The sequence below is a fragment of the Sceloporus undulatus genome, chromosome 1, assembly GCF_019175285.1.
Source record: "Sceloporus undulatus isolate JIND9_A2432 ecotype Alabama chromosome 1, SceUnd_v1.1, whole genome shotgun sequence".
Taxonomy (NCBI): Eukaryota; Metazoa; Chordata; class Lepidosauria; order Squamata; family Phrynosomatidae; genus Sceloporus; species Sceloporus undulatus.
The window spans coordinates 325,007,718-325,021,197 of record NC_056522.1 but is presented as its reverse complement, the minus strand read 5'-3'; the positions used below and the strand labels follow the sequence as shown (position 1 = coordinate 325,021,197).

The window sequence follows — 13,480 nt, the reverse complement described above, 5'->3', positions numbered from 1 at the left end:
ACAAGTGAATCACAGGTAACATTTCAACCAGGATGGTCTCTCTTGAAACTCCTCAAGTTTGATATGATATGAGGATAAAGAGTGAGTGGATAACAAGATTGAAAAGTCTGAGAGAGCCTTGCCATCTTGAGGGACATGTCAAGTATTTGAACGTGTTCCTTGTAGAATGGAGAAATTTTTAAATAACCTCTGACCAGTTTAGTTTCCCATTAGAAAGTGAACCAGATGCCTCAGATTCAAAACCTATTAGGTTTACTTAAGGCACAAAGCATGTATTAGCTATTATCATTCCAATATTTCTTACAATCAACTTCAAGAATGACAATACATTGCAGCTTTATCTTTGAAACTCTCCCTAGGCTCTGAACTTTGCTTTAAAAAATTTTAATTTTAAGAAAGAGCCCTCTCTATATTTTTATCAACAGTACTAATTCTTTCTTCCTTCTTCATTTTATTTTATTTTCCTCCATGCATGTGTTATCTTTTGTCAGTTTTTAAATATTTTAAATGAGAGCTTTGTCCTAATATTGCACATTCTAAAATGTTGCTTTGTAGGTACTTTCCTAGGGTACTTCTCTGCCATATCAAAAATGAACTCACCATTGCACAAATATGTAAAAATAATCATTAGATTTTTAAGTGTCATTTTTTATTATTGCCAGGCTTCTATTTCTAGAAATATGTTTTGTGCAATGTCACAACCTGTAGCGCTTTATTTTCAGAAAGTATTGAAATTACTCAGTCCTTGCAGAATAACCTAAAATTTTCAAAATCCTAAACTGGTTCCTTATGGAAAAAAAAAATGAGTGGTTTTACTTCTCTTGCTTCTTTATGCCTTTCAAACTTTTTAGGATTACATGGCCAAACATTTCTTTGTCAACATGATAGCTCAAACTATTTTTTTATAACAGAAAAGCTAAACATGAAATTTTCAGCAGTCTAGTAGAAGCCTTGTAGACCTCTCTCTACAAAGTAAGCATTTGGAGTAGATGGGAAGGAAACAAACTGACATTCAGGCAAAAGGTTAGCTGACCCTGCTTGAAAGATATGTCATCTTATGATATACAGTAAAATCTTTTAATCACTTCATTTTAGTTGGAAATACTACTAGCAAAAGAAGTAGGTGCAGGTTCATGAATGGGAATTCTTGTTTGACGTGTTATTGACAAAGAGCCTGTCAGATAACTTGAAAAGTGATAGCACCCAGGATATGGATTTCACTTTGGAATGACTGAGACTATTTCTGGACTTGTTTACCCAGTTTGTTTAGATCTCTGTTGGAATCTAAAGAGTTCTTTCTTTCTTTCTTTCTTTCTTTCTTTTCACAAAGCACCCTTGACATAATTGCACACTTCCTCCTTTATTATACTTCCCTTCCGAGATCTGGCTCCAGCCAGTCTAGTTGGAACAATTACCTTCTACTCTAACCTGGACAGGTCTGCTGCCGTTTTAAGCTGTGTAAACATAGATGGAGAGTTCCTTTTATGTACACGATTACACATACATGCAAACCTCAGTATTTTAGCCTTTCAAATGCCACAGACTTAGAGATACTTATTTTGCTTTCTAGTTTAATAGTACAACACTTATTCTATTGAAAATTGTACATCTAATTGTCTAGTGTGCTTTCTTAACTAGCAGGGAAAATTAAGTTGCACAGAACTCATACAAAAACCTGCACTACTTGGGGCTTTTAAAACAAAACCACTTATAGAAATTGTATACATCACATTTTTGCATTTCTTTTCCTTGACATCACCCCTTACAATGTGCAGTTTTTCAAGGAATTTGGAATATTGGCACAATTGGGTTTGGTTAAAAAGAAGAGAAGGGTATAGAAGGGGAGTCATTATGGTGCAGTAGTTAAGCATATGAGTTTAGGACTAGGGAGTTGCACATTCAAAACATCACTCTGCTATAAAGTTTACTGGGTTATCTTGGGCCATTCTTTTTATTTATGAGGTTCTTGCGATGAGAAAGGGGAAGAGAATTGCCTATAAAGCCTTGAACTCCTTTGATGGAAAAAAAGAAAATATGAATGAATGACAGCTAAGGATGATTGGGGCATCATCCATTCCATTTCTTCTTTGGTTGCTGATCCAGGGTACAATGAAACAGGCATGATTCTCCATGCCATCTCTTTAGAGTGAAGGATTAAGAGTTCTTTGCCATTTATCAACTAACACGTATCTGTTTAATTTATCCATCTAGTTTGTCCAAACACAAAACAGAGATAGGTGGGTATATACCCAGCAGAAGTAAAAAATAAAATAAAATTTAAATCTATGATTACTTAAAAATGTTCATGTCCATGCAATCCAGCCTAGATTAAATGATACCTAGATCAGGCAAAAACTATATTTCTTCAAGTAATTAACATATTAATAGTGATTTTTATTAATCTATTTTGTGGAGGAGGAGCACTAAGAACAAAAGAGCTAGAGCAGAATAAAGTCTAATCTTTAAGACGGGCAACTTCATTGGGTTCACTTTTAGTGTTGGTGTTGGTCACAACCTTTAAAGCCCTACATGGCTCGGGCCCGAGTTACTTGAGGGAACGCCTCTCCCTACACAATCCGCCCCGCACTCTCAGAACAACTGGGAAGAATTTATTAGAACATACTAAGACCAGGTTAATAACAACTTCCCACAGAGCGTACACAGCCATAGCCCCTAAATTATGGAACAACTTGCCAGAAGAGATCCATTTCATCACCACCTTAGATGTCTTTAAGAAGATCTCTTCCAGCGGGCCTACCCACCCGATCTTTTATAAAGAACAAATAAAAGCTCCCACTTCTGGTTGCATCTGTGTATTTTAGACGATGATTTTATTGCCTGAATTGTATTTTTAAATGAGGTTATTGTTTTATTGTAAACTACACAGAGATACAGTGACTCATCACAGATTGCATCTCATGTTTTTCAAAAAAAAAATTCCCATTCTGGAGAAAATGGTTTTGAGCAGAAAATCCCAAAAGTTTTCATATACTATGCTAAAGAAAAGCCATATGCAAGGACATCATTGAGGGGTGTGTGGACCACAGGAGGTGACACTGTAAGAGGAGCAACACTTCTGCTCCCCAAACATTTGCCTTTGGTTAGAAATGGGCTGTGGCATTCCCATGTCCTTTTAAATACTGAAGAGATGATGTGGGTGGGGTGAAGCTCAGTGGGGAGAGAAAAGAGAGGCTCCAGTTTTTTAATAAAATAAAATGTAATTTAAAAAATAATTAAAATGTGAAAACATTTTTTAAATTATTGTTCTTAAAATTTTCTTTAAAAATATAAAATCTTGCCAAATTTTCATTTTAGCCACATAAAACTGTACATATGTAAATAAATTTATGCTATGCATATTATATTATATTGTAATTTAAAGCTATAATTTTAATTTTGCTAGTTGTTTCATGCCACAATTATGTCCATTGCATTCAGTGATATATAGGAATTAGGTTTTATGAGTAATATTAGTACACAAACATTACTAAGGATTCTATATGTTGTGCTGTGGAATAGGCCAATAGCGGGTTGACACCATGAGTTATTGAATGAGGTGGTGCCAACCCTAGTGATGCCACTGGCCATGCATGTTGCTCTAGAGAAGAATTGCTGTTCCAACCAAATGTCTGTGGGAAACCCAAACATGAACACGCATGAAATATATAGCACAGCTAATCATGGATATTCTTTAGTGTTGTCTGGTAGATTGCATTTGGGAGGAAAATTGCAAGGATTATTCCAATCTTGTCTGGCAGATGAACTCAATAGCTGTCTAAGAGACATCTCATTTGTGCCTTGCAGTTATTAACTTCCTTTTTTTCTTTTGAAGACAGGGTTGTATTTGGCTCAGTGGAGGCCTGCTGTGGCCCATGGTATCGCTACTGACTCTCCCAAGTACCAAAATCCCTCATAAAATTTTTAAAAATGGGCCAAAAACAAAAATATTCAAAAAGCACTTGGGCCACATAAATATTCTGTTCTGAGCAGGTCCTGAAACAGTAAGAACATACCTTCCCAATGACCCTCAGAAGGCCCCAAAAGCGATGGGAGTGATGTGCCCTCATTTCTGGTGACCCCAAATTGTGGTGCAGTGGCACAGCTGCAGAGCTCCAGAGGAATTAAAAATCAGCTGATGTGCTGATTAGGTTCACACAAGGTTCCATCTCACACCCATGTGCTTTTTAGCATCTTCATGATGCCACTTGCATTGTCATCTGTACGCAAATAGCATGCAGCTTTACCTCTTGAATCCTCCTGATCTTCTCCTTGCAGAACCACCAGTAAATACATACAATCAGAACAGCAGAGACACAAGATGAAGTCCTTCTTATTAATATCTCCTCTTTTTTAGCTCTCCCTCCTTAAAGATATAGAGTTGAGCCCTTCATTTATGATCCTAAAAACATTTCTTTCATTCTGTTTTTGGCCTGAGTGTTCTTGTATGCTTTTGGAAAATCTTTGACTAGTTATTGAGCAGATGTTGTGGTGCATTTTATGCTGCTTTTTAACCTTTTAGTTGCCTTTATGAATAATCTTAAATAACTTTTTATTTTTAATTTGATGCCTTATTCTGTCATTTGTTTTATGTATGTATATAATGCATGCTAGTAAATTGTTTTATGAGAATGTTTGTTCTGAAAAAAATGATTTAAAAAAACTCTGAAATAAAATAAATAAATTGGGTGAGAGTAGGTTTTTTAAAAAAATCTAGTTGTATATATATATATGTCTTTTATATTAATCTTCCCTCTTAATTCGGCTTTTCAGGTGGTTTTGGAGTGTACGTTAAAGAAAGACCTTATTTACAATAAAGTTACACCAACTTTCCACCACTGGAAGATTGATGACAAAAAATTTGGCCTCACATTTCAAAGTCCTGCTGATGCAAGAGCATTTGACAGAGGCATTCGTAGGGCAGTAGAAGATATCTCTCAAGGTATGGATCTCAATTGCTTAACTTGCTTATTTTTTTAAAAAGTAAAAATATTACACATTGGCTGCCAATATAACCAATGCAGGTAACTATACCTATTTACGTAACTCTCTGGTCATTTCCTCCCCCCTCCCCCCCCCCCACAACCTACCTACAATCAGTAGATAATGAACAAAGTATAGAAAAGGCTTTGGTTTAGCAAACCAAACTGTCTCCCATCCCAATCTGTCTCCCATCCCAAACAATCCAGATAGCCTTGGCAGCAGCCCATACACACACACACACGATTGAAAATGCTGCTGCAGTTGGTGAATGATAAAATAGCTGCCATTCAGGACTTGATCCTGGAGGAACACGCTGACATAGCATGTATTACAGAGATCTGGTTGGATGAGGCTGGAAGATATTAATCTCTCTCAGTTTTGCCACCTGGATTTTCTGTGCAGCAGCAGGCAAGACCTGGGGGTGGGTGGGGGGGGGTGGATTTGTAGTGATCTATCAGGATAATGTCTTCCTCATTAGGTCCCCTTTCTGCAGGGTCTGAGTGTGTTTATATAAAGGTGTGTAACTGGGACAGACTGGGGATTCTGTTGGTGTACCATCCACTTCACTGCTTGACCGCTTCCCTTCCTGAGCTAGCCATGTAGTCTCCACGGCTTGTGATGCCTGAGGCTTAAACATCCCTGCTGAGGCTGCACTGTCAGGACTGACTTAGGACTTCATGTCTGCCATGACAACCATGGGTCTGTTCCAAGTGGTATCTTGCCCGATTCAAGCTGCTAGGCACACTCTAGACCCACGATAGCAAACCTATAGCACACAACGCCCTTTCACCCAGCACAGGTCAGGGAGGAGAAGGAACAGCGCGTACGTGCCTGTTGTTCCTCCTCCTCCCCCTGCCATTTCCCAGCCTTCAGCTGTCTCTCAAGGACAACTGGAAGCCAGAAAATGGTGCTAGGGAGAAGGAGCCACAGGTACCTCTGGTTTCTCCTCCCTATCTTCTCCAGGCTTCCAGCTGCCTCTCTGAAACAGCTAGAAGCTGGGAAAAGGGCTATTGGGAGGAGGAATCACAGGCATGTGCCTGTAGCTCCTCCTCCTGGATGGCTTCCAGCTGCCTCCAAAGGGACAGATGGGAGTCAAAAAAGCTCAAGGAGGAGAAGGAACAGGTGTGTGCCTATTCCCCCCCCCCCCCCGGACCTTTCCTGGTTTCCAGCTGTCTCTGAACAAAAAGGACCTTTAAGCAGTGGTACATTCACTGGTAATCTCCCGATTAGATTTCTGTAATGCGCTCTACAAGGGGGTACCCTTGTACCAAGTTCGAAAGCTTCAATTGGTCCAAAATGAAGCAGCCAGATTGTTCACCAGTACATCTAGGTTTGACCATATAATACCTATATTAAAATCTCTTCATTGGCTGCTGATTATCTTCTGGGCGTAATACAAGATTTTGGTTATTACCTTTAAAGCCCTACATGGCCCAGGCCCGAGTTATCTGTGAGAAGGCCTCTCTCTACATAATCTGCCCCGAACTCTCAGAATATCAGGGAAGAATGTACTAGAATACTACAGGACTAGACTAAAAACAAATTCCCAAAGAGCGTACACTGCTGGGGCTCCCCAGTTATGGAACAGCTTACTGGAAGAGATCTGTCTTATTACCACTCTAGATGCCTTTAAGAAGACACTTAAGATGGATCTCTTTCGGCGAGCCTACCCAACCGATCCTACATTGGGTCTGCCAGACTGAAAAATCTATGTCTCCACTTCTGGTTATGATTGTTGGATAATTGAAGGTTTAGAACTGAATGGCCAGAGGAGAAAATAGTTTTTATTGAATTAATAGTAATTTTATTGTAAAGTCGAAGGCTTTCATGGCCGGCATCCATAGTTTTTTGTGGGTTTTTCGGGCTATGTGGCCATGTTCTAGCAGAGTTTCTTTCTGACGTTTCGTCAGCACTTGTGGCTGGCATCTTCAGAGAATGCTTTGCCTGGAAAAAAATTTCCAGGCAAAGCATTCTCTGAAGATGCCAGCTACAGATGCTGGCGAAACATCAGAAAGAAACTCTGCTAAAACATGGCCACATAGCCCGAAAAACCCACAAAAAACTATAGCAATTTTATTATTCTATTGACTGTAGTTATGTATTATAGCAGTATTTTATTGATCTATTTGTATGTCTATGCAGTTTTATTGATGTAATCCCGCCTCAATCCATGGGAGAGACGGGAAATATAAATAAAAATTATTATTATTATTATTATTATCATCATCATCTATATAAAACCACTGGGAAAGGTTGTCCAAAGTTTGGGGGTCAGGTGTCACCAGTGTGATGATTATACCCAGCTTTCTTACCCCTTTCCACCTAATTGCAAGGAAGCTGTTCCTGTGCTAAATAGGTGTCTGGCAGCTGTTATGGACCATAATGGTCCAAGTGATCTGAAGGACCATATCTCTCTTTATGAACCCATTGGAGCATTAAGATTTCTGGAGGTCCTTTTCTCTGTCCTGCCACCATCACAGATTCCTTTGGTGGAAACAAGAGGACCTTCTTGGTGAGTGTTCCCAGACTTTGGAACGTCCTCCCTAGAGAGGCCAAGATGACCTTGTCCTTGTTTGCTTTCTGTTGTCAGGTCAGAATATTTTTGTGCCATCAGGCTTTTACCAGCTAACTAAAGTTGGGTTGTAATGCTGTGTGATTCTGTTTTAATTCCATGAAGTGTTTAATTGCTTTTAAAAACATATATTCATTCTTTTAATGCTTTTTTGTTGGTAATTTGAATTGTTTCAAATATGTTGGCTGCTGTTTTGAGTCCCATTATCAGGAGAAGGGTGAGATACAAATAAATAAATAAATAAATAAAATAAGAAGAAGAAGAAGTAATAGCAGTAGCAAGCTTGTGTTTGCTGCTTTCTTATATAATGAGTCTTTTGAGCATTGAGGTATCAGAGTGGGGGAAAGTACCATAGTTCAACAGTAAAGCACATGATTTATATATATATGAAAGGCCTCAGCCTGTCACCCATCAGAATCAGTAAAATGGGGAATCAAATAGTTTGACCTAATATAAAGCATTTTCCTCTGCACTCTTTGTACACAACTCTTATATTTGTTTTAATATAGGAGAAGTGCTATGCAAGATGTAGCATGTATGTGCACACTGAAGTGGTGCCTTCTATTACTTTTAATTGCTTACAACACAATGCTTGAGATAAGCCTTGCGAAAATCAAGATGGCATAGTTAGTGAGAGTCCTGATGCATGACTTTAGACAGACTTTAGCCAAAATAAGAGAAATTTGAAGTTTCGTGTTTCTCTTGTCCTACAGGTTGTCCACCATCACATGATGAAACTGAAGTGCCTGCAGAAGGCTTTCCAGTAAGTGATTTAGACTTCTATCATACTAATTACTTTGGAGAAAATGACAGGTACTCAAAATGTTTAAGAAGTTTTTGGTTGCATTCATTATAACTTTTTGAGGGAGGCTAACGTTGTGTATGGTTCATCTCGTCTTGGGACATAAATTTGGTATGGATATGTTCTAGGAGTGTGGGGGAGGTGTACAGAGTCTCTGTATTAGATTCATATGTCTGTAAAGCACTTTTTGTCTTGAGGAAATACCTAATTGTCCTTGTGTTAGTGAATCTGAGCATGTGGCATAAAATCTTAATTTCTGAGCTTTAAAAGTTATTTTTGGACTCCCAGCCAGGCTTTAAACCTGCACTTCTCTGAGCTCTGTTAATTTGAATCAGGGCTGAGGCCTGGAAAGAAACTGCTCATTGTCATTCATTTTTGTCCCTGAAACTTGTGCAGAAGAAGAAGAAAAGATTATTGCCTCTGAATATGTGCTTAGCATAGGGCAAATCTTAAACCTGGAACCTGTTATCAGTATGTGGCCTCAGGCCCAAAACATGTGAAGTAACAGCAACAGCATCACACCTTTCTCTGTGTGTGTTAAGCGCCCTTTCTTCATGGCTTGCTGCTGTGTACTAGTAATACCCAAGAAGTACAAAAACTAGGGATTGTCCTCAGTATAAGCTCAGAAATAAATGTTCACGGAACTTCTGTTACACACTTGTTTCTGGCTAAACCAGTTTGGATTGTAAGTGGGGAATTTCATGGCTGGATTCCACCCTGTAAGATAGGAAGAAGTTGTTGTTTATATTTATTCATATCCTGCCTTTTCCCCAGTTGAAGACTGAACATGTCTTACAATACAGTAAAAAGACATAGTTAAAAATTCACAAAATAGAAAAGTATAAAGTGATTAAACTATCAAAAATTTAAAACCAGTTACAAACAAACATTTCTTTTTTATAAAAAAAACAACAACTATGCAACAAAAATTACAAATCAAAAATCCAGCCCCATTGTTTAGGTGGGCCAGGTCTTGTACAAACAGTTCTCAAAGGCATGTCAAAACATAAATGTCTTCACCTGTCTGCAAGAAAAGAGAGTAAGGAGTGTGCCAATCTAACCTCTCTGAAATGGGAGTTCTAGGGCCTTTGCAGGTGGTGGGACAGAGAGAAGGGCCTCCCCAGAAGATGTCAAAACACCACAATGTAACAGTTCATAAGGTAGAATGCGACTTTCAGATAACCTAGACCTCAACCTTAAGTTCCCACCATACTTACTATAACACGGGAAAGTTACGGGAAAGCCTTCCTTTAGTCTTATGTTCTAGAGTATTTTTTATATCCAGATAGACAGATAGATAGACAGATATAGCACTGAAATAGGTTTCCTCCACCTGCAAATTTATCTGGCTCTCTGTGTTTAAGCTACTGGGAGATTGCCCAGCTTCCTTGCTTGTTGAGATTGCAGTTTTAGATACTGTATAGTTGTTGGTTTGGGACAAGAATTAAGCTTTCAGTTTCATCAATGATCCCTATTCTATCCTGATAAGGTGTGCAGTACTGCCTAGCAAAAGCTCCTTCAAGGAGTCCAAGTAGACCACAAGTTGAACATGAGTCAACAGTGCGATGTGGCAGCTAAAAAGGCCAATACAATTTTAGGTTGCATCAATAAAAGTATAGCGTCTAGATCAAGGAAAGTAATAGTGCCACTCTATTCTGCTTTGGTCAGGCCCCACCTGGAATACTCTGTCCAGTTCTGGGCACCACAATTCAAAAAGGACATTGAGAAACTGGAGCATGTCCAAAGGAGGGCAACATTAGGAGGAACTTCCTGACAGTAAGGGCTGTTCGACAGTGGAACACACTCCCTCGAAGTGTAGTGGAGTCTCTTTCCCTGGAGGTCTTTAAACAGAGGCTTGATGGCCTTCTGTCGGGAATGCTTTGATTGAGATTTCCTGCATGGTAGGGGGTTGGACTTGATGGCCCTTGTGGTCTCTTCCAACTCTACAATTGTATGATTCTATGTAATTGTATAACTTGTTTCTGCTCTTATTTTCTGAGCATAAAAGTACACTGATGTGTGATAGATGACTACTACAAAAAGCCTAAAATCCATCCTTTCTCAGATAATATAGATGCATCAAATTTAATTTTAAAAATTAATACATGCCTCAAGGCTGCTGTTTCTGAATTCTTTTTCTGGGTGTTCACGAATCTATCGGGAGTAGAATAGGTGAACTAGACTGGGCCAAAAGGCTCTTTCACAGTGATTGTTCTGGATCCCTGGGCATTGAAGAGTTAGAGGGGCTTCAAGCACACCCTGCTCATTAAACACATGTCAGTCACAGTTGTAACAAAGGTCAGTTCCCTGCAGTCCTTAGTTTGTGCCCTTATTTTTGCATAATATTATGGAATTGTTCATCAGATGCTAATCAGAATCTTCTCTGGCAGCTAACCACATTCTGAGTCTTCATAGTTTCTAGGCTACATCTGAATTTTCCAAGAGTTTCTTGCACTTCCTTTCAAGCACGTCATATGAGTCATAAATAGTGTCATTAGGTCTACATCCATTTCCATTAAGACAGGTGTACTAGAAACAATGCAAGCTATCCAATTCCCAAACAGAGACCCTTAATTTAAAAAAAAAAAAATAGCTTGTTTCAGGAACCATTCTAATTGCCAAGTATTAAAAAGCTTTCATTTATACAATATGTAGGAATTTGATTACTAACAAAGTGCCATTGTTCTTGATCCCATCAGGACAAACACTGTACAAAAATTCATCCAGTTGCCAGGAAATGTCCTTATTAAGGAAAATAGCGTTCAGCCTTTGAGATTTTATAAAAATTGCAATAAGAAGCATATGCGCAAAAGGTTCAGTTCCGTCTATGTGATGATGGTATTTGGATGAGTGGAAGTTACTGAAATAATATTATGCATGTATATTAAATATTATGCATGTATATTACATATTTCATATTTTATAATGATACTTTGCATAAGTTACTATGCTAGGAAAACCCCCAAAGAAATGGTATTTGATAGAAACAGGAAAAAGTAAACAAATCTAAGACAAACATATAAATTGTCTGAATGATTTAAAACAAGACAAAGATAATAACTCAGAGTAACATGAGAGGCTCATTTCATAACTGATGAGACAGCGGATTTATTTCCAAATTTCTGTTATCTGAAAGGAAAACAGAATATTCTAGGTTTTAATTTCCCCAGTGGCACACTTTGGAGAGCCTAAAATTCGATTAAGAAAAATTACTTGTAATCTTCTTATGGAAGGATACTAACCAGTAATCCATTAATTTGTCCTTCTTAAACACAGGTCCAAATTTACTACCCATAGAAAAGAAAAGGCAAATAATAAGTTTATGCACAATTGTTGTCTTTGGCATAGCTATTTTATTGAATTATGAGAATGATTGCCCAGATATTCATTTTAAAAGTTGACGTTTTCAAAGGCATGGGCATTTAATTGCTACTTTTCTTCATCTTAATATCATGAAAATGCTAGACACTTAGACAACCATAATTTAAAATTTACAATAATTTGCAAAATCAGCCAGCAGTCTTCTCAGCCTCGTCCTGATTCAAGAAAATAGTACAATATTATCTTCATAAAGAAGCCCAGAGATTGTTTTACAATCCAGATTCTAAGAGTGAGAGTTAATTGTATTAAAAACCTGAGGTATATCAGCCAGAAAGAGATTAAGTATTATTGGAGCAAGAATATGTCCTTATCTTACTCCAGTAACAGAAAGGAAAGTTTTTGAAAGATGACCTTCAGAGTAAAGAATACATGGGCAATACTATTATGATAGAAAACTCTCTTCAAAAATAATAAGCAGTTCCTCAGTCTACACACAGAAAGACTTTGTGCCTTTTCTTCTAAAGCAGTTTCTCACAAATCAAACACTGATAGAGAATTTTAAACATTAGAATGAAGAGGAACAGCTAGTGAAATTATTCTTCTGATTTTCAGTTGGTGCTTTCTTCACATACAGCCATTCTATCTTTGTTAACACTGGGCTGGAGCAGACGGAACAGACGGGAAGCTGTGGCCGCAAGAGGGCTGGGACCGTAGTGACCACATGGCCCACTCCCCAAGTGGGGCGCCACCACAGGACCCAAGCTGCGCCGCCTGGAACCAGATTATCTTGCTTATTTTTTGCTCTGGTCCAAAGGACTGGAGCACAGCATCAGGGCAGCTTGGGGCTGCTTTGGGGGCATGTGTCATGAAACTGCCCAAAGAGGCCAGAAGCCACTTCATTTGGTCCATCTGTTCCAGGCCATAGATACAAGTTTGTTTTGATTTTGGAATAAATGCTGAGATATTGCATATGAACTCTCAGATGAGTCTGATTATTCTTGCTAATATTGAACCAACGAATGTTTTCAGATTAATATCAGACTCTTTAAAACAAGATAAATTGCCCAGAATTGTCTATTCCAGTTTAAAACAATAGTTAGTAAAATATTCACCATTTGTATTGGAAAAAAATTCAATATGGAGAAGACTATGGCCCTATACAGACAGGCCAAAATAAAGCTGCTTCAAGTCACTTTGGAGGTATGGTGTTTCAATGATGCATGCATCCTAAGAGTCTGGAAGCTGCACCAAAGCTGCACTCCAGTCCTTAGGACTGGAGCATGGCTTTGGTGCGGCTTCTGGACTCTTGGGATGCATGTAGCATTTAAACAGCATACCTGCAAAGTGACTCGAAGCAGCTTTATTTTGGCCTGTCTGTATCAGGCCTATATTGTCTCAAAAAGTAATGCTCCTATTTGTATCACACATATATTGTCACCTGAGTTTTTAACTACTCTTCTAAACTGATCATAAAGGCAATAAATCTGAAAATTCTTTAGCCATGGGTTGTATGTTGAGAGACATCACATTACTTCTAAAACTGATGTTATCTAAATATAGATACTTTTTTCTAAATATAGTACTCCTTTCACTTCAGTTTTTCTGTTTGGTAAAATCTAGTAGTTTATATCTGTGTAAATCTATTCGGTGCATACAAGCATATTCCTTAGTTGTGTGACTTAATTGCCTTATACAGTGGTACCTCGGGATACGAAATACCCAGGTTACGAAATTTTCGGGATACGAAAAAATCCCATAGGAAAACATTGTTCCGGGTTACGAATGTTTTTTCGGGTTACGAAAAA

The 13,480-nt window shown here is 38.2% G+C and overlaps 1 protein-coding gene across 1 annotated transcript in view; it reads left to right on the top strand.

Moving 5' to 3' along the window:
- SPRED1 (sprouty related EVH1 domain containing 1) overlaps positions 1 to 13,480 on the top strand; it is a 92,928-nt gene that overhangs the window by 59,914 nt on the left and 19,534 nt on the right. Inside the window, exons 3-4 of the mRNA XM_042445899.1 lie at positions 4,771 to 4,939; positions 8,266 to 8,315. Coding sequence (XP_042301833.1) covers positions 4,771 to 4,939; positions 8,266 to 8,315 — 219 coding nt within the window. The remainder of the gene's footprint in view (positions 1 to 4,770; positions 4,940 to 8,265; positions 8,316 to 13,480) is intronic.